Consider the following 22,129-nt stretch of genomic DNA (forward strand, 5'->3'; position numbering starts at 1 on the left):
CTATGATGGGAATATGGAGGTGTAAAATATACACAAGAAAGGCTGGTTACACAGCCCCTAAATCCATCTGAAATGATTTTCTAAAACATGGGAAGAGAATGAAGCTGAAGACTTTGAAGTACGTGTGTTTTACGTTGCATCATAATGAAGCTTTTATAATATCAGCTGCATATGTACAGATTCAGAAGATTATTCATAATGTGGTATCAGCACTGAAATATTAGCCCTGAATTGATGGAATACACACTCTTCCTTAAATAATTGCTTTGGATTTGTGTTGAATCATTGTAACATAATAGGTATGACTAATTTGCAGTCACTAAGGGTAAAAATTTTATGTTGTTCTTGCATTTGCAACTCTACAGATTTGTGGATAAGAGTAGCTGTGTCAAGGACATCTGTGGTAATTACAGGAATGCGCTGCCTTTGAGGATAAGGTCCAATAAGGTCAATGACCTAATTAATATATGGCTCATCGTTATATTCATTTTTCAGGAAGATTTTAATTTGCCATCCTTACAGCCTGTTACCACTCTCACAGCTTTACCACTGAGGTACTTTTCATGGCTGCACCTTTTGTAGAAATCCAGAGCTGCATCACGTGTGCTATCTTATGTACACTAAACACAAAGTAAAAAAGTCCCTGCCAAATTCTTTGGAAAAGGTCTCATGTGGCTCCTGGATACCCCAGTAGTGCTTATTGTATGCAGACGAGCACAGTATAATATTGGTGCTGGGCAAAACACCACCTTGTCTAATGGAACTATAAAGCCAAACAAACCACCAGCATTGCTGCTACTTTGAACTAAAGATATTTCACAAATGCTGCTTTCCAGGGGTCGCTTACACAGGTGAGGAAAACCATAAATTGGCGAGGGATACTTTTTAAGGTCAGTGAAGTGTTGAGTGGGATCTGGCTCATAGTTGGCTATAGCAGCTCTGCAATGCGCTGTGCAGCATTTAGAGGGAAGGCTCTACATCCTTCCTCTGCACTGGTTTCCAATAGAGTATGAATGATAAGTGGGCCTTGTGAGATGTTTGAGTGTTGGAAATCGCTAGTCTGGAAAGGTACACAAGATTAAATGTTAGTCTCTCAAATCTCACCAGTTTACCTCAAAAACATTTTTACAATACCTTTGGAGAACACTTAATCCAAAACTTGTTCTCCTTGAATAACCAGCAGTGGCCTAAAGTATAATATAATGATGTTTATATAGCACTCCACTGCCTCTATGAATGTACTACATCAGCTTTGCACAATACTTAAGCTGCAAAGGTAAGAGATGCTGAGCGCTGCCATCAGCCAGCTCTTCAGCAGCACTCGGAGAGGTGGCACCAGGCTGAGTGCCTCCGGATGGGAAACACGGGAATCACTTCAAATACTTTGAAAAGTGGGAAAACCAACTGAGTTACACCGCGTGGCCTCCAGCTGAGCAGGGACAGAAGGTTCAGGGCCTACAACTAAGACTGAGGGCCACTGTTCTGACTTTCATGTCATTTTTTCTAAGTGATGAGATTTGTTGGACTGAAATAGTTAATCCTTTGTGCAGCTCTCTGTTTTCAAGCTATACTGAGGAAAGCAAACAAAAAATGTAGCCTTTCTAGATTACTAGCTCTAAGCTGCTACAACTCAAACTTTTAATTCAGTTCATCAGAAACGCTGTGGTGCTTCTGTTTTTCATAGCCTTGGTCTGTTAAATAGTGTTAGATAATTTCCTTTCTTTTAGTAATGAGTACAATACAACAGTGGTTGTTGGATGTGTGTCCTATATTAGTTTCATTTTAAAAAAGAAAAAAAAAAAATTGAGAACATATCTTGTCCTTTTTTAGAAGGCAAAAGTACTGAAATTAAGTTTAAAATACCTTTTCTTTAAATGTTGAGGATATAAGTTTCTATGTTCTCCTTGCTGCAGTCTCAGAAAGATGCTCTGAAACTCAGTGTACAATTCTCAGGAGCAAGGACTCCATTTTAGCAATGGTTGAGATCCCAGCTAGGTTGCTGGATGTTAAATGTGAAATTTCATTGCAGCTTTCCCTAATAGTATTTAGGATTGTTGTGCATTACCAGATTGATTCTTGATGAAAGTTGAGTTGTTTTGCCATTAGCAACTACTTTTGATTAAGGCAGCTTAAAAACTTCTTGTTTAAGTAGGTTAACAGAGATGATGATGTCACTGAATTTGAAAATAAGGTCCAGCAATTGGCCCAATCTGAAGAGGATGGAGGAAAGGAAGCAGAGGGTCTGAGCTGTGAAGCTAGTGATGATTTGTCAGACTCGCGTGATGAAGATAAAAACCACAGATATGCATCTCCATCAGTACAAGCAGTTATAAGAAATCCCAAGTATCTAAAATGTCAAACGAGTGCTTCACCTCAGAAGAAAGGTAAACAGTTGACTAAAATATTTGTAGTTAATTATTTGATAACATATTTTAAGTTAGATTTTGAAACAAGATGAACATGATGTGGTTTTTAAAACCTCCAGGGAGCTGTCAAAGTTAAGGTTGGGAATAAATGAGTAATATAATGAATAAGCCTAATAATTTATATAATCTTCCTTGGTCCGTTCAGCTTCAAGATTCAGGGGTTTATGGATGAGCTTAGAATGGTTGCAACTTGCTGGTTGAGAGTGGTAGGCAAATACCAGTGCCTGTCAGCAAGGTTATCTCCCAGAACCTAAATAAGAGTAATGGAACGTAGCTGTCTTAATATTTCAGGAATGTTAAAAGTGTGTTGCAGAGGTTAAGGACTGGCTGAAAGGGCATGTAATGTGACTTTCCCTAGAATCTGCATGTCTGTACTCTGAAAGTTGGGTGACATCAGTGGAGTTGAAGAATCTGTGGATGTGTCCCTCATAATATCTGGATATGAAGGTATACTGGTGGAGGAAGTTTGAAGTATGGATGTTGTACCAATCAATAACGTCCCTTGGTTTGGATACTGTGTTTAAAGGAAGCACACTTAGCAGGTTTAACAATGCAAAGGAAGTTCTGTTCTGTGGGATGAATCCGTAATGAATAAACAACAATAAAGCAGTCTTGTTTGCTGTCACTCGAGTGTTAGCTGCATGTTCTGTGCGCTATGAAGCACTGTATAAAATGTATTCTGGTCTCAGCATGAAAAACATTACAAAGTGCACTTGGGAGCTGAGGCAACTGTTCTGGAAAGGCTCTTCTCATATGATCTATTTGCCATTTTGCAGTTCTCAATCTTTTTCAAAACTGAAAGTGCAGCATGCTTCCTCTTTACTTGGTACTCTCAAAGGAACTTGTTACTGCTGTGATAAGAACTTGGAAACGTTATATAATCCTGTAACTTTATTCTGTCTTCTTCAAGTAGTTGATCTTTCCTCGAAGTCAACTAATGATTTTGTAGCAGCTTTTACATCGTACCAGATTTTACTTTTCCTTACTGAAAGCTGAGGATAGCTTAGCCTGCCATACCCAAATCTTCACATTTGTTAGCATTAATCATACAGCTGACAACAAGAAGTGTGTTGCATTGTTTAGAAGTGCCTTCATGAACCACATCTTAGCCATTTTCATCTTCTCTTGGAGGTGGGAGTTAGACCAGAGGTAGGATTTCTAGAATTAGGTTCTGAACTATATCACTAATGCGTGGCACTATCTTGGGGTGAGTTGCTTAAGTTTAAATAGCTACATTACAAAAAGACAAGCTGTCAGGCAGAAATTATTGCATTTTGAAGCACCTTTATGTATAAATTTGAGGCAGTTTTCCCTAAACTAGAGGCACTATCTTGAATTCAGTACTATTTTTGAAGAGTGAAGTCATTCTTTTGTATCTCATGATCTAAATGCGTCTTTGTTCTCACAGGAGAAAAAGCAGCCTTCAGCTGTGAGTTGTGTACATGCACCTCGCTCAAGGTATCAAGTCTGAACCGCCACAGGAAAATCCATTCTAAAGGAAAACGTCACGTGTGTCCCATCTGCCTCAAGGCCTTTCGAACAGCTGCTCTCCTGCAGAACCACGTGAATGTGCATGCAGGTATCTAATGTGTCTAGTTATTCCATTACATATTGTCTGCAGGATTTAATCCACGGGCAAGTGGCAGACGTAGAGGTGGATTCTGTGATCGTTCTGTCCTCAGAAGCTTCACCAGTTTTGTTTGGAGTTCTGCACTGACAGGATGTGGTCTGTTTGTGATTCCCTGTTACCTTTTGCCATTCTAAGAATTTTTATCAGCTGAAAATTTGCTTCGGTTTTGTCGGATTTTTGTATGCATGATAGAAACTTCTCTGATGATTTCTTTGTGACTGTTTAGCAATGTGAAGCGAATTGACAAAGCAGGTGTTTATGATCAGTATGTGGGGGATGTTTATTGTCTATTTAAAAAAAAAAAACAGAGTCACAAAAAGGTTCTGGCAAAAATTGTGTTGATTTAATGCAGACAAATCAAACAGCTGTTAAATAAGGATCTAAGAAACGATATATTCTCACAGGGACCAGGCCCTGTAAACGCAGTGACTGTGATATGGCATTTGTGACCAGCAGAGAGCTTCACGGCACAGGTGTTACAAGCATACCTTTGAAAAACCTTTCAAGTGTTCAATGTGTAAATATTCAAGTGCAGAAGCAAGCACAGCATTTCCGAATCCTTTGGGGAAAGTTGGTAGGCTTTCAGATACTAAGCTGTATATGTCAAGCTCAGTATTAATGCTTGGCTTGCAGTGCAAATGTACAGCTGGACAGTGCATGGCCAAATGGCCAAAGTTGACATTGTATAAAACTTGACTTGTGAAAGGACCACAGGGGCTACAAAAGTGGGGAAACAATCGTGCTTAGTTCTATGTAAGTCAATAGTATGGTAGATTTAAGTGGTTCTAGAAGTGAGCTCATGAAGTATGCAGGAATTCTACAGAAGGTAACTCCTAATTTTAACTTGCATACTTGTTATTTACGTAGGACAGAACACAAAAACAGTGTTAAAAAATAGAATGAATTAGGCTTCTGCAGTGAATGTTCTTTGTATGAACTTGAAGATGAATAAAGGCTTTGGCTAACAAGTTTGGGCATTTTAAATTTGGTATACAGAGTAGCATGAAGGTAATTGGTGTTCTTTTCAGCCAATTTTAAAATGTGGCTTTTTCTGTTCTCATGTTAAGGGTTCTCCTTTTACTTATGTTGGTACTAAAGATGGAAGCAAGATCATCTGGGGGAAGAGTACAGAATATCAGCTAAAACCAGCACAGGCAGCACTAAGTCTGTAACGGATGCAATATTTAAAATTGCAGTAGATGTATGTTGTGAATGTCCTGATATTTCAATTGTTCATACTTCTATAAATGTAAATGTTACTGCAGAAATTGTCTTGTTTTTATGCCAGGCAAGTAAACTGCAGTGACACATTTGCTCACATACAGGAGAGCGTCCTCATGCATGTTACCTGTGCAGCTATGCTGGCAAAGATGCATATAAACTGAAAAGACACTTGGCAATCAGATACACTTGGAATCAGGTAGGATTCCCCAATGTAATGATTTATGCTTGTGTCTCCTATAGGCCTTCAAAATTCATGGGTTTCCTTGTGACCTAATTTCAGACTGTAAATCACAACGCTTTTCATTCGTGATTTTGAGTAAAAGCATACCCGAAAAGCACATTCTTTGTGCAGTTTGCTTATTCCACATTGTTGTGACCTCAGATTGATCTTGCCCAAATTGACTGTAATGTGCACACTGTCTGAGAACATAGTATCTACCTTATCTACCTCATAATTCAGGTTTCACATCAGTTCAGTCACAGTGTGATGTGTGCCTCATGTTAGCACGAATGGCAGTGTGTTTCACATCTCCTAAATATGCCCACTTATGCTTTGGTTTACATTTCAGAGCAATCTGGTGCAAACAGACTAACTTCTTTTTCGAGGAATTGACCAGAAATGTCTAAAAGTGGGCCTCGTGTTGCCCAGTCATGGTGGGGGCTCAGCCCTTAGGGCCAGGAGTTGGCTCAAAACCTCAACACTGGATGTTTCTCTGTGCTCTTAGACTGTGCTTTCCACCAGCACTGACGTAATTTTTGATGATATTCAGAGCTGATGTGAATTTCTGGGAAAGAAAGTCAAGGAAAAGAAAATATTTCCCCAATATTGATGGCTGGGGTTGAATCAATTTTATCTTGATGTCGCAGCCATTCACTTCCTCTCCTTGTGCACTCAATTGTAACACTGCATGTTTGTACGTGGAATGGAATCCATCCACGAGATGGGATAAAAGGTAATGAAGATAATTCCTGATTAATAATTTAGAATTAATGGTTTTATGCTTCATCAGGTTGACTTGCAGATTCAGGAAACCAGGAGTTTGCATAGGAATGGGCTATGTAAACTTGCTGGCCTTTCGTGCATTGCAAGGTAACGTTACATTTTGCTTGGTCTGGCTGTTGCTGTTAAAGATTAGATGTTCAGATCTGTGTGAATGTAGTGTTTGTATCAAATACAGGGTTCCTAAGCATATATTCACATTTTAATAGGTGAAAAACCACACGAATGTTACATTTGCTACACCAAATTTGCTCAGAGTGGTAACATGAAAACACACATAATAAGGAAGCATGGAGAAGATGTGCCAAAATACCAGTGTCCACACTGCAGTGCCTATATTGCACAGAAAAGAGATTTGGGTGAGTTTAAAGCAGGGGGAAAAGGGAATGTAGAGATAATTAGGGCCGAAATGTTTGTAACTGTTGCTGCTTGTAATGAAACCAAATGCGTTCTGTGACTTTACATCATTACAGAATATGCTATAGAAAATGTGGTCACTGCTGATCTGCAGGGAAACTCCTGCAAGGAGATGGGGTGACATCTTGTGGCTGATGCTTTAAGCTGTTTAAAATACAAAACATCAAGTATTTTGGTCTTTTTCCCCTCCAGGATACCTGTAGGACTCTGAATTTGCTTATGTCAATATCCACTATTATTTTCAGGCTACAAAACAATCATGAAACATTGAAGGGGATACAATAAACTGAAATGCCTCTTCTCTGGCTGGGATCTTCTCCCACAATGTAAAAAATAGAGCACTGCATGAGTCCATTTTTATCCTATACGCAGGAAATTGATTTGTGTTTTTCCCCACTGTCATCCATATCAAACAGCGTTGGCATACAGATTGACACTGAAAATAGAAGTTAAAATTATCATACATAGTTCTAGAGATGCAAGCCCTTGGGGTTTTCTGGTGATTCCATGTACTACATTTTTGAGCAGCTCTTGTTTGGAAGGCTACTAGATTCAAATCCCTGTAAACTCACTGTGGCTTTGTTTCATGAGTAAATTCAATTCTCTTCTAGGAAGAAAATATTCTTGTAGGGGTAAGAGTTTTATTAAGAAATCAGTATTAAGAAACAGAGTGTATTTACTTATTTTAAGTGATTCAGTTGACAAATACCAAGAAGAGCTCAATGCAGTGTTAGATTTTTTGAAGTTATGAAATGGCTGTATTAAAAATATTTAGGCAGACAAAGTTGCCTTCTGTATCTATCTGTGTTTTCAGAAAGGTGCCACTTAACAGATGTAAATATTTCAAGGTGGAAATGGGATTATTATCTACATGTCACAATTCCTTTGTATATACAGACTGCTTTGGGTAGCATTTTGAAATTAATCTTGTGCAGGTGAAAGCAGTTGCTGGAATTTTCAAAAGGATTTGATTTGTTAAACAGTTTTCATTAAAATCAGTGATATTTCAGCTTATAAATGCTTAATTACTCTGGAATTGCTGCTGAGAGCACAGGTCTTCTTTTTCCTTCCATTTTCTTCTATAACCAATGTGTAACTCGGGGCTATGCACAACCTAACTCTTGTTCAAACTTGTGGAGATCCAAAATTTGCCATTAAAATAATTATTTTGACTGCCAGGTGCCAAAACGTGCCTCCATACATGGAATGGCAGTTCAATGCAGTCACTGTGAAGCTGCCTTTCGCAACCATTGCGCTCTTACTCAGCACAAGAAGATTCACAGGGATGGAAAAAGTTTCAAACGTGATCAGTGCAGCTCTGCATGCAAGCAGCTATTTCAACTCACCGACAAATTATTGCACATTAAGTGGATGACTTGGCAAGGCAGGGTTCACTTTGGGTATACTTAAATAAGATAAAGATTTGTTACTGCATTCTGGCTAATGTGGGGTGGTTATGGTTTATTTGCAAGAAAAATGGTTCCTAAATGAAAAATAAAACAGGAATGCAGAAAAGTGAGGCTGTCTTGTTACATCTTTTGGATGTTCACAAGTATAAAGGAAGAATGGTCCACCTCAGTGACGTGAGAACAAAGGCAAATATTTGTGCTTTGTGTGATTTTTCAGCCACATTTCTCACCCAGTGTCGCTGGGTAAAATCGGTCTGAGCACGTAAACATACCCACAAACACGGTCAGGATCACATTGCTTTCCAGCCTTAAGTGAAGACTGGACTTTGGCAGTGTATTCCACTTTTAATTAGTTGCTGTGTTGCTTACCTTTGCTGTCATCTAATGTACAGCACACGAATACCACAGGCCTGTGTTGTATTTCTTTATGTTGCAGCACAGTCAACACTTTAGAAACTTAGCAATACTTTTCTCTGACTTACAGGGAGAAAAAAAGGGGGAGGGGAGATCTCTAGTCCAGCGAGTGTGTGTGTGCTCAAATGAAGGCCCACAGGTTCTGATCTGTGTGTAGCTCTGACAAATACTTTTTTATACATCTGTAAAATCCAGAATGAAAGCATCAATTATACTGCATGTATCTTCTGCTGAACTGATAGTATGGAGAAATACGAAGGTTGATCCAACAGTGATGTCTCCTACTTATTTCCATGGAAACTACAAAAGATTTTAAAAAAACCAAACCATAATAGCACTATTTGATAGAGCAAATTGTCAACGTAAAAGCATCTTCATTTTGCCCTCATTCGAAGCTTTCCCATTGCTTCCTTTCTCAGCCATCTGAAAAATCTGTCTTTTTGCCCATTCACAAGGCCTGTAGTGTGAACAGCATTTTTTGTCTTTGTTGTTGTTATTGTCCTGGGTGAAATTGAGTACCACTACCTTGCCATAAGAATGCTAGACGGTATGATAAAAAAAGCTCTTACATAATAGAATGGTTTGGGTTGGAAGGGAACCTTAGGATTGTTAGGACCTTCTAGCACATCAAGGTGCTCTAAGCTCCATCCAGCATGGCCTGAACACAGCTGGGAATGGGGCATCTGCAACTTCCCTGGGAGCGTGTTCCACTGATTCACCTGGTTGTGGTCGTTGCAAACAGGAATGACCTCAGGAGGAGAAGCTGTGACCTTCTCCAAGGGACTGGGCAGCAACTGATGCATTCCTCAGCATCTGCTTACAGTGGAGGGTAATGAAGGAGCTGTAGTGCTCTTGTCCTTTTCTGCGTGGATTTGTCCTTTTCTGCGTGGATTTGTTGAATGTGATACACAGCTGGATAGTTATGTTGCAAATATGTTCTTTGTTTCAGAAACGTCATTTAATTGCACGTAAACTAACTCATAGTGATGAGAAGTCTTTCACTTGCTCATGCTGCAGCAAAACCTTTCAACAGAAACAGCTTTTCACAATTCACTCTAAGCAGCATTGTGATTCCAGTGTGAACTCTACAGCTTATGAATGCCTAAATGTGGTACGGGCTCCTCACTCTGGGGAAGATGCTTTGTTTTAAGGAATCTCTGTGGAGTTGTCTTTAAGAATCTAGTATTATACTGATAGGAGGAACAGAGAATAAGAAGCAGTTTGCTGGGTGGAATGTTAACTCCTTAATGCTAAACCAGCAGAGCAGATTTTTGGTGTCTTTTTTTTCCAAGCATTACTTGGGTCAATTAATAACTAATAATTAATAATAATTATAGTATTCCCATTTTGGCAGAGAATGTCTGCCACATCGTGCATTCAGAGCTGGTACTGGCTTGTACAGTCTGGTATGGAAGTTATTCATTTTGAGCACAGTAGCCTTTTCAAACTAAGAGGCAGCATGGAGGTATGAATTTTAAGACAAATTGAAGAACTCAAGTAGATAAGTGAAGGGAAAGAGTGCTAGGACCAGTTCAGCCAGAAAATTACCATGAAATTATCATTCACTTGTTCAAAAGCTGTGTGCTGTGAGGTGTGTATCCATTTCTGGATCAAATGTGCAAATTTCTAAAACAAATGTAACCTTTTTTTCCCCCCACAGATTTTACGTTTTTGCTTATGCATGGATCAGAAGAAAAAAAAAAAGAGTGAATGAATATGAAATCAGATGTACAGAGCTCCTCTCCAACAGAATTTTAGCATGTGTTCTGAACAAATCTCCAGGAGTTCTATGGAGGTTGTTAACTAAGTTAGCCCTTCACACAGTGTACAAAATGTGCCTGCCAAAACAATTTGGGGGGGGGATTTTTTGTGTGTGTTAAAGCTCTTACATATATTAATATTTGATTCAGGTATTTGTGGCTCATTATGCTAACAGGGCGATGCGCACAAGCATCCTGAAAACTGTGGATTGGTGAGGGCCAACACTGCTACATCCAGCAAAAGAAGCAAGGATAGAAGGAAAGAAAGGGAGAATCTAAAGCATGCTAAGCAAGAAGGTAATCAGTGAATAAGTTAGAATTTAATCATGTAAATTAGAATCAAGAATAAAAGGCTAAGGCGGTGAATCTTCCCTGCTGCTTAATTACTGTTTCACAATGAAGCTAATTTAAGTGCTAAGAATGGAGGAATGCTTTAGAATAGTCTGGAATTGCTGAGCAGAAGTTCTGCTCAGGTACTTGTTCTGGGCCTGCTGCTCCCCAGCTCCTGCAGATATCTTCCTAAACTCCCTGCTCAGCAATGCTTACAAATGCGTTTTTTCCTTTCCCTTTTACAAACTCACTTTGCCTTTATAAAGGTGAATGAAACACTCATTGCTGAGTTGAGTCGTAGTGAGTTTCCTTATGAGCCCATTTTTGATAATGCACTGCTTTAATACAAACCAGACTGGAACATTTTCATTTTCAAAACTCAAATTGCACATCAATCTCAATATGCATCCTAATGAAGAAATTGTTCTTCTCTTGTACTTGGATCAGATAATGATCCAGCAATAAAAACTCCAGTGATTTGAATAGCTAGAGTCACCCTTCTGTCATGCAGCAGAGGTGACCAGGCCCATTTACAGAGCTCTTGGCTCAGCATGTCTGTGCAGCCAGAAGGGCACTTGTAATCCTTAGTGATGCTCAGTAGCTCTTGAGCACTGAGCACTTATTCCTTCAGTGTAAGACAGAGGATGGTCTGTAGTTAATCTCTTTCCTTCTCTTTCTTCTACTTCCTCATCTTTTCTCATTAGGTAAAGGTTCCTAAGAAGTGAATCAATTCAGATAACTCACTGGCTGAGCTCAGTCAGAGATCTCCATAGGGGCAATAGCAGCACCTGTGCTGTCTGCTGGCGTATTCCTGGCACAAGTATTTCTCTTTGCAACTCTTAGAAGAGATGAAGTTAACTTTAATACTCTTAAACCTTAGAGTGTCATCACATGCATGGTAATATTCTAGCAATTTTACCTTACAGTCTAAATTTGATCCAGAGATGTTTCCTTATTTATGTGCAATTCTGTTGACTAGGCAAAGCACAATATACACAAAATTCAGTTAGGCAAGGCCATGGGCAGGATCCTGGTCTGCTCATGCATCAAGAGACAATTATGGAAATAGATCTGATGCCCAGGTGTCCTCAAACATCACATTTTGATACAGCAGGTTATACCTATACTGATTTGTGGCCAATGATATGGAGACAAAATTTGACACAGTGAGAAATGTTGAAGCCTTTCAGAATCTAATGAATATATATCAGCAGCTGAGTTTACATGAGCATTGACATTTCTGTTTTCACTGGTAAGGCTGTAATGGTATGGTTAGAGAGAATCTTACAGCTGCAGTGTGTACGCTTTTGCAATAATTAGATTTAGCTGTTTATTAATGTTTTGGTACATGCAAACAATATATTTTTGGTATCTTTCAGATCCTTTCATCTGGAAGCTTCAATTTCTACCCTAAGATAATGTCTCATTAGATACTGCTCATGCAGATATTCAGTCTGTTATTTGACACACACAACTTTTAGAATTCCTGTGCCAGTTCCAGATTTTTTTTAACACAGTTGACATTTTTGGTGTATACATCGCTGCTCACTGCTTGCACATCATGCAGGGCCTGTGGGATCCTCTGTGTGCCTTCATTAATGGCTGTTATCATGAGAGCTGAGCCCTTGTTAGAAATGGCTTGTGGCTGCTGCCATCAGTGATTTGCTGGAGCACACATTTTCTTTTTTTAATTGTTGATGATATTCTCATATGAAAATTAAATTTCCACACTTCATGCTTAGTTTTCTTCTCAACCTATAATGAGTGCTGCTTACTTACCTGGCTCCTCATATAATATTCAATGTAAAATAGTTCCATTCTCTAAATAAATTGAAAGCTAAGACATGATGTTATATACTGGAACTATTTTATTCACTACATTAAACTGTCTAATACTGGAAACTATTGAAATATTTGCTTGTCTTTCTGGTTAATCATCACAATATTTAATTTTAAATATAATAATAAAAAATCTGCAGTTGTTCCCAGATGTCTCTACTGTGAAGAGTGAACATTGTGCCAGGGAGATTCTTCCTGTTTTAGAAGGAATAGAGGCAACAGCTTTGAAAGCAGAAGACAGAACCACTTTGTGAAATGGCTGTGATGGACTGACGTCTGAAAGTTATAGGGAAGCTTCACCTCTTGTATCACATTCACACAACAGGATGAAGAAAACCAGCTAATTTTGAAGTAAGTTACAAAAGATAGGATTCTTTCTGCTTGAATGTCATTTTTCTTCTAGATTTACATACAGAATTCTGGATTTACATGCTGACCTGAAACAGATTTATTCTTTAGTAATCTGTACAACTGAGAGCTGTGCGAGCTTCAGTCTGTTTGCATTTTCCTGAGGTGAGAAAATGAAAGGCAACGATGTTTCAATGTAAGGAACATTTGCTAACTGTCCTTTCAGTGAACACTCCCTATCTGATGTTTGTGGCAATTACTAGGAGTCAGTTTGTTTCATTTATCAAGATTATTCACTCCATTCCTCCTTCCATTATAGCAGTTGTTATTAGAGCGTTTAATAAGGTTTAATAATTCTTGTTTTGTGTCTGTTTCATGTAGGTTTTCATTATTGTTATAAATTCTGAGCAACAGATTTCTTTGTTGAAATTCATCTTTGACGTCTGTAGAAGCTACTTTATCAATGTTCTGAATATATTGCTTGCTTCAATTGTTAATAACCAAGCTGAATGCTATCATGTGCTGGGGTCCGAGCATCAGACTATGCAAAGAGGAATGTAAAAGACAAAAATAAAAGATTTTAATGAAGTTGAAAAATGACTATTGAACAGTGAGAAGCCAGAATGTGTCCTTTCTGAAATCAAGAATGAATTCTTTCAACTTGTTCAGGAGTCATTCCTTATGGACTCATGCTTTTTAATTGGGAACACTGATTGCTCTTTGTGGTTCAGAACGTGCATTGCCATGGCTTTCAGGTGATTAGTTTACAGAGTTAACGGTGTTATTTCTACCTTTAAGATCAGTACACATTTATTTCTTTCCTTTAAAAGCCCTTACTCTGAACAGATGCCAATTTTTACAAACTTGATGTTACCCATTATAGAGGAGTCATCAAACGCTCAGGAGCGGCTCACGTCACGAGATAGAAATTCACGGCAGCGCTGCCACGGCTCGGTGCTGTGAGCTGCGCTGCCCTGGGTTGGTGCTGAGCGCTGCGGGATGGAGGCGATCGGCAGCGCTTCCTGGAGATGGCAGCACCGGTTCGCATCTCTTCCGACAGCAGACCAGCAAAAGTTAGACGCGCGACAAAGATGCTCCGATTCTTTTTCTTTTTCTTTTTTCTTTTTTTTTTTTCTTTTTTAATTAATTTACTTATTTATTTTTGCCTTAGAAATCAGGTGTCTCGCTTAACATCTTACGCAGGTCAAGGCTAAACAAGAGCTTTTGTTAGCTGTTTTTCTTAGCAGACGAAGCTCCAGTTGTCACTATGAGCTGCAGCCTCGCTGCCAGGAAGGAGGACGGCTGTGAATCTGCCTTGCTCCCACAGCAGCGCTGCTGGGATGGGCTGCAGGGCAGTGTGCTCAGGGGGCTCAGCCCCAGCGTACAGCCTGCCTTCCTCGGGGCCGTGCCAGCCTGCACTCCTGTGCCTGTGTGCTCCTACAGTGGCGTAGGAATGGTGCACAGTGTCACTGTACACATGAGGGCATCTCAGCATGCTGTGATCTGGGATTTCACCGCACAGTGATCTTTACCTTTTGCCTAGGCAGTGTTCTGTAAGAGCAGAGAACAGCGAGTTTCCAGCTTGTTTCCATTCCTGAATTGTCCCCTTTCCAAGAAATTGACTGTCATCTTAAATTCCTGATCCCCTCTCCTTCATATCCAAAATAACTGCTTGTGTCTTTTAAATCTTGCTGGTTGCTGAGTCTCAGTAACAAAACACACTGACTGTCATCTGCTCAAGATCTTCACAGCGATTACTTTTTTTTGTTAGTTAGAATTAATTTGTTACTGTTATTTAACAGTCTCACAACTGCAATTGGAAAACGTGCACAGCCACAATTTCTCTGATACCAGCTTGCACTGGTGCACGTTGCCCTGTTCTGTAAAAGAAAGAGTCCAGTGACAGCGGTGGGACCACAGAGCTCAAACCTGAGGTGACCTCATGGCAGTGCTGCCTGGTTCCTTCCCTGATGGGCAGTGCTGGTACTGGTGGAAGCAAAGGCGTTGTGCTGCTACAGCTGCAGCCAGAGCTCCCTGCCCACAGCTCTGAGCACACCTCCTTTTCCTCCCTGCTCCCGCAGCTCTATTAGTTGTTATCTGTTGCTGTGAAAACCTGGCAGCTCCCTGCAGCAGCAGCTATGGCTGCCTCCATTGTACGGAGGAGGAAGATGAAACAGAAGAAAATTAATCTCTGATTTAATTCTGCTTTTAGGAGCAATGAGACCCACTGATGATACAGTGCGCTGCTGTCTTATTGCTTGTTTAAGTCATCTCACTGAACTCAAAAAAGAAACAGGGGTGTGGCAGCATGCAGTGATCACGTTACATTAGAAAGCAGTGAGCAAATGTGCAAGGACCTAAAGACATTAAGCTGGTGCTGTTAATCTCCTCCAGAGACATTAAACTCCAGGTATTAAAATTGAAATAACATTCATAACTTTGCAAAGGTCAGAGCTTAGGCTGATGTAAAAGCACCATGGCAGCACAACTAAAGGCTGTGGTTGTGGCTGGTGGCAAAGGGTCTCGCGGGGAGGAAACGTGGATGGAGATTCAGCTGTTGGTAACAAGGAAGGCTTACAAAGGAGATGCAGGTTCAACAGTCTGAAGACCTTCCAAAAGTAGCAAGAGTGAAATGAGGAACTCTTATGGGTACAGATGCAATGTGGCCTCCTGCAATGAAGGGAGCTGCTCTGTGTGACTGATGGTGGTAGAGGCGTGCGGGACAGAATGCTGTGTGCTCTTACACTAACTTCCACTTGCACAGTTTAATATTGATTTTTTGTTTTGTTTGAGAAACTAAATGCGCATCTGAAAGCAATTGACATTAATACAGCATGCCTGCAGGCAAACGTCATTGGTGTTGTTGGGCTCTAGACAGCCCAGCTATTGTTTGAAGTCAGTTGCAAACCAGTTGGGTTCTGCCTAGCATCACAGGGCTGTGTGAGCTTATGGGGGGGTGTGAGCAATGCGAAGGTGTGAAGAATCTTCTGACAGTTTTCAATCTGTTTCCATTTTGAATCGGCACTTGAGGATGAAGAACTTCGCTTCTTACTCCTGTGGCAGCTCACCGCTGTGATTTAGTTTATTTCTAGCTTTGATTTTTTTTCCAGCTGTGGTCTGTTATTAGTTGTGTCCTTGTCCTGCTCACGCAGCAGCACTCACAGCTAATGGGGTGAAAGCAAGGAGGGATGTTACTGTTTGCTTTTGTTACCACCTTACCCAAGAGTATGTAGCAGCTAATGGTGACTGTAATTTAGCCTGGGAACTGCTACTTATTTTCTGGAAGGACTGTATGCTGGGAGAATTAAGCCATACCCCTTTAGGGCAGGAGTGATTCTCCATTGTTTTGCTATAGCAATTCATCTGTCCTTTTCCCATAATAATTCACAATAATTTAAGTTCTAAAAATGTTTCCAGTAGTTATTTACCGTCCTATATTAAATGTTCTCCTGGAACTGAGTCATTCACGCCATGTTGCTTTGCATTGCTGACTCCAAATTAAGATCACTCCATTTAAAATGGGCTGTATCCCCCAGGCCATGCCCTCTGACAACACTTCTGCTGGTGTTTCAGTACCAGCTGTGTGGCAGTAAGCATAACAGTAGTGATAATGCAAGACTGTGCTCCATCTTTGCATAGGTGCAAATCATTAGCAGTCCCTTTTAGCTCAGTGTAATGCATTACAGTTAGATGGGAGCTGGGACAGTGCTCTCTCCCTACTAGGGTCACGTCCCAGAAATAATGGGTGACCAACAGACCCCACAGAGGACTGAGGCATTCGGCACCTTTTAGAACTAGGAGATGCATCCGTATTTTGCATGCAAAAAGATCTTTTCTGCTTGCCTTGAAATCCCTAAAAGCAATGCAGCATTTTCAGAGGGCGCCTGCTGCTTTCCTCACGACAGCAGTGCAGCACAGCAGTGAGCTGCTGCCAGTCCCTGCCGCCCGCCTGGCAGATGCAGGAGAGCTGCAGGAGGTCACGGAAATGGGCAGGCAGGCTGTCCTCATCGCGGGGTTTTCTCTTTCTCAGAAGCAGATGATTGAATAGAAACAATAGGCTGCTTTCCCCATTTGATGATGAAGACTGACAGTTTGTAGGAGATGAGTCAAAGGTTACTGATGAGAAGATCCATCCAGATAATTGCCGTAATTGTACCCTGAGGATGCAGCTCCTATCACAAAGCCAGAGATTGTGATTCTATTTGTATATAAATGCTTGGCAGAGAACTCCATCCTTTGCCTTAAATGAAGAGAATTCCTTCATGAGATACAAATGGAGAAAGTTCTCCTAAATTTTCACATTTGTGATACAGAGACCCAGGATTAGCTACAAAGGTGGTATTTAAACCCAGACAGTCAAATAACCAGTTGGATGTGATCTCTAACAAATTAGAACGTCCTGAAAATAAAATTCAGCAAGTGTGACAGTCAGATGGGGGGTTGGCAGCACGAGCTTCAAAAATAAATAGTCTTTAATTGCAGGAAATGACAGTGAGCAGCTCCTTGGCATCACTTCTCTCAGTGCTGTGCCTGCACAGCCAGGTGGCCGGCACTCCTCCTGCTGTGTGCGGTGTAAAAAGTGTGGGCACATGGCAGGGATGGGGACTGAGGGTGGAGGGTTTGCCACCAGGACCCCGAGCAGCTCTGAGGGCTGTGTCCTGTGACTGCAGTGCAAATGGTACATCATGGCCTGAAGCAGTGATGGAGCACCTGGTGGGAAGGCGGGGCCAACCCAGGGGAGCTCAGGTGAAAGCAATGCATCTGAGTGGTTGAAGGGCTGGAGCCAGGATCCACCCCTTCCAGCCCTCATTTAAGGGGTGACGGTGAAAGTGAAGGTATCTCATTTGGTGATGCTGGTGTATGACAGGGTTTTGCAGGCATCCAGAAGGTAAGCAGCTTCTTTCTCTTATTTCTGCACCCACTGTTATCACATCTAAGCAGGTCTTCACTTGCTGAAGTCTGAGATGTTGCTGCTCTTCCACCTTGTTGTATTTTCTTTTCTATCATGTCATAGCATTGCAAGGTGGGCAGACAGTGAGAAGTCTGGGCACAGAAGGCTGCTGAACTTTTTTTTTTCTTTCAGGAACCTTGGCAAAATAAATGAACTAAAAAAGAAGTGGAACTCTGTTCATCCCTCATGTACTGATTGCTCCCTCACCTGACCCTTCTAAATAGTAAGTGAAAAGGAACAAATCCTTCATCTTACACCTCTGAACTCTGGCACCGGTTTGGTTTGTGGTGTGATCTGCTGAGAAGCCTCCTGCTGGCTCTCCATGTGCTGCAGTATCCTTACCCACGGCATGCAGTCTCTGTATGTGTTAGAATTAAACAAATGAGAAAGTTGTGCAGCTTAGACCCTCTTCCAAACTTCAGTAATTGTCTTTTTCCCCCCAGTTTTAGAGAACACAAATCCATCCCACACAGCTCTCACGATTACTGCTGGTTTATAACTGGGCAGAAGAGAAGCAATTGGTGCAAGAGGCATTGCTTATGAGACAGTGCCTAAAAATACTTCCAAAGGTCACTGCACATCAGACGGAAGGCAGTGCTTGTGCCAGTGCCTTGCCCTGAGAAATGCAGGTCTTTGTTAATACTAATAGTGTATATTTTAAACAACCCGTGTTTTAAAAACACAGCTCAAACAGGCAGCAGTGAATGCTTTGTGAGCCCTGAGAGATGGAGGGTGCTTCCTCACCCATGGTTTTGGGCACAGATGTTTGCTGTTCTTGTTAACTTCAAGGCTTGTCAATCAGAGCTGTATCACACATGTGCTTGTAGAAAAGTGGGGGCATTTCCATATTTGCTGTTTTCAAGAATACCAGTGAAGCAACAACCCAGGAAGTACCAAGAGGATTTGTAGCTTGTCGTTTGTGCAGACATTCACCATGACTGTGCTTATAATTGCAAACATGGGCACAGAATGAGAGATGAAGGCCCAGCCCCATGTGCTCTCAAGTCTCTTCCCAGAAGCAGATGAGTGCTGGGAGGTGTGAGTGATGTGTGAATAGTGCTGAGTGAGATTGCTGTGCTGTTGGTGTGGGATGAAGGCATGTATTTCCAGCATCTCAGAAGGGTAATCTTGCAATGTACCTCTTCTGTTATATTTGACCACTCGATTTCATCTCTGCCCACCAAATGCTTTTATTTTGGTTTTGAGAAAGCACAGTTGCTTGGATGGATATTGTGGAGCATTGGGCACTTGTGGGCATGCTTTGTACACGCAGCCTTTCCCAGCAGGATTCTGTGGGCTCTGTTCACCTCCCTGTGGCTGAGGTGGGAACACCCAGCGCTGTCTGCCAACTTCACAGGGCTCATCTCCCTACCATGGAATAAAACAACAAGCCTTCATCTCACTCCTGCTCTAGCTGTGCTGGGAGATGCTGGTTGCAGGGGGAGGTGCCCCCTCCTGGGCTCTCTCAATCCCCATCACCAGATGTCCCCACCTCTGCTCCCAAGAGGTCCCCAGGGTTTGCCCTTGAGGACCTGTCCCTGAGCATCCCCCACCAGCATCCTGTAGCTCTGCAAGCAATGCTCTTTTACCTTTTCCTCAAATCCCATTCAAACACACATTTGATGGGGAGATGGGCAGCAACATCTGCTCTCTCAGCTCACGGGCTCTTATTTGGATTGTAATTGCTCCATCGGCTGTGATCTGCTCTGTTTGCCCACTATCTGTTTCTGTTAGGTCTGGGCCTCCTACAAACCACCCATTATGTGGTGATGATAATTAAATCTCCCTGCCCAGGCCAGGCTGAGCAGCACAGGGAGAGCCTTCCTTGTCAGACAGTTGCCAGAGCTGCACCCCTAACGATGCCCCGATCACCTGCCTGCTCTGCAGGACAGGACACCTATTTGTTCCAAACAAGCTCTTTCAGCAGCTGTCAGATGCTAATGGCTTTCAGCTGCTGACAACCTGTGCCCTATGCAAACCAGGGGCACATCATGGAAATGTGCATAAATATTCATGTGTGGCTGACAAAACCAGAAGTGCAAATGCAGTTATCAGAGTTCTTGCATGAATGTGCTGTAGCCTGCCCTGTTGTGTTGGTTTTAGTATGATGGATACAGTGCAAATGTTCTGAAGTGATGTTGCCCTTTTATTTCTGTGATTAAAAATCCCCTGAAGGTGGTGGGGATGCAGAGGCACGTGGGTAAGAGCAGAGTTTGGGTCCCTCTGTAATGTGAGCAGTTCCAGACTGATAATGCTCTATTCTGTGGGTCACGTAGTGAAATTTTACTGAGATAAAGGAGTTACTTTGTTTTATCCTGTCTGTGCTCTATGAAGAGCTGAAGGTGTCTCAGTGGAACATGAGAACGCAGTGATTGTGTTCAGTGCTTCAGTGTTTGAATCAGCAATTTTCAGCACAGGGGGCTGCATGACTTGGTGAGGACCTGACAATCTCCCCCATCCCAGGTCCCTGGAGCATCAAAGTTTTGACACAGGCATGTTGTGAGCTGCGCAAACTCTTTCACCATTTAATTCTATCAATGGTTCTGCAGTGGATTACATAAAAATACTTTATTAGCAATGCACCTTTGTTTCCCCAGCAAGTCCTGGATAACTGTGCTGAGAGAGTGCATTCATGCAACGTTTCCATTAAATCTCACTGAAAGTTGCCATCTGTGGGACTGCATGAAAGGGGGTTGAGGGCAGCCGTTGAGTCCTGGCTGGCACTGGCCCCATGTGGGTTTGTGCAGGAGAGGCAGGTTATGTGCAGGCACCCATCTGATTGCTGTCCTCTGTCACTTGTGTGCCTATGTATCTGGGATGGACAGGCCCTGTGAACATGAAGCTAATTCAGTGTTTCAGATATAGATCACTTTTTTTTTAATTAAAAATTGTTTTGTCATAGTTACACAAAAGGGTTCAAATACTCTGCAGCTTGATGCAATAAAAATTAGAAGATACAGGTGTTGTTTATGAGCCATCAGATTTCCACTGCCACAGTGCTTTAGTAAAATGAAAAGGAGAAGAGAAAAGGAGAAGCAGAGCCGTGTGCTAATCCCTTCCTTTGTTGCTTAAGGGAGATTTCAGTGTAAAGTACCAATTTCCATATCATTTGAATAGCAGTTGCAGCCCATTGGTGTTTAAAGTAAAATGTGCAACTACTATAATCAGCAAAACAGATGCAAATGCCTTGTCTGTCTTCAAGACAGACAAGCCCCCTCCTTGCTGTCTCAATTAAATTTAGTGTGGAAAAACTCGATCAGATAATTAAAAACGGGAGCTATTCTTCCACTTTTCACAGCAGTAGCTGCTCCCAAGGCAGCTCTGGGTGTGGGACAGCCACCCTGCCCTCCCAGGGACAGCAGTGCCCTTCTGGTGCTGCCTATGCCCAGCAGCTCCCACAGCAAGTGTCTGCACATCTCTGCAAAGGAGAGGCATCACAAATAAATGACATTTAGTAGTTTGATCCCAGGCAGTTCTGTGGGGAGGGACAGCAGCACAGCAGGTTGAAGCCCCGCAGAGCCCCCTGATCCCAGCTCTGGGCAGCTGCAGTCCATCCTCAGAGGGCTTGAAATGTGGTTTGAAGAAAGAGTTTACTTTGTCCTTCGTGTTTCTGAATGAAACCACGAGCATGCAGTGTGTATCTCAGCTCCAGAAGGCTCGTCTCATCTTCTCCCAGATGGTGGGAGAGCATGGGGTGGGTGATGCCTCCCAGACAGGTTTCTAACAGAATGAAAAGCCCTGGTTTGCTTCCTCCAAAATGCTCTTCTGGGGAAATGAAGTAGCTTTCTTCAATTACTACTTTTCCTAATCAGGAGATGTCTTATGGAAAAGGATTCCCATCTCATGACCAGCTGTGGTGATAAAACCCTCCTGGGACTCTCAGGGCAGACCGGGATGCTTTCAGCAAGAAGCAATGCTCATTTGTTGTGCTCACTTGTGAGTGATGAAGGCCACACCAAGGCCATGCCAGCCAGGTAGGATGTGAAACAAAAGGTGTCAGCATTGGTCCCTTCAGGAGAGCATCCCTGGAACAGCAGAGAGCCAGTGGAACAAAGGCTGTCTGTAACAGAGCAGCCAGCTCTGATGGATGGGGCAGCTGCATACAGGGGCACAGAACTGTCTGCAGCCTTAGCAGAAGTGGGCTGCTGCTCCTGAACTTCTGGGAAAGTTTGGGCTCAGTATTATTGCTCGGGTTATTTTCTGTTCCAGGATTCTTCCTCTGCTTGCTACAGTGGCATTATAAATTCATGCATATATTTTTTCTCCTGGAAAAAATGCGAAACTCATGCTCTAATCTAGAAATAGTAAAGTGCTGCAGGGTTAAGTGCTGGAGTTCATTGGAAAATCTACTTGCTTTAGTGGGAAAGGTTTTCTTTTTTTT

The 22,129-nt window shown here is 41.8% G+C and overlaps 1 protein-coding gene and 1 long non-coding RNA gene across 3 annotated transcripts in view; both read left to right on the forward strand.

Annotated features, from left to right (window-relative positions):
• The first annotated feature begins 1,236 nt into the window (after positions 1 to 1,236).
• Positions 1,237 to 6,968, forward strand: CTCFL (CCCTC-binding factor like). The gene is given in 7 exon segments (XM_042884868.1): positions 1,237 to 1,276; positions 3,835 to 4,005; positions 4,461 to 4,517; positions 4,520 to 4,593; positions 5,345 to 5,455; positions 6,480 to 6,639; positions 6,943 to 6,968. Coding segments are annotated over 7 exon segments (639 nt in total).
• A 3,551-nt stretch (positions 6,969 to 10,519) lies between these two features.
• The window catches only part of LOC122187445, a 12,291-nt gene continuing 681 nt past the window's right edge, over positions 10,520 to 22,129 (forward strand). Inside the window, exons 1-3 of one of the 2 annotated variants that reach the window (XR_006181315.1) lie at positions 10,520 to 10,577; positions 12,590 to 12,800; positions 17,881 to 17,971. This is a non-coding gene — a long non-coding RNA (uncharacterized LOC122187445). Of the gene's footprint in view, positions 10,578 to 12,589; positions 12,801 to 17,648; positions 17,686 to 17,880; positions 17,972 to 22,129 lie in introns of those variants that run through there. The other variant, XR_006181314.1, reaches the window with a different exon arrangement.

Source organism: Lagopus leucura, unplaced genomic scaffold (genome assembly GCF_019238085.1).
Source record: "Lagopus leucura isolate 7727_CA_CO unplaced genomic scaffold, USGS_WTPT01 Super-Scaffold_100047, whole genome shotgun sequence".
NCBI lineage: Eukaryota > Metazoa > Chordata > Aves > Galliformes > Phasianidae > Lagopus > Lagopus leucura.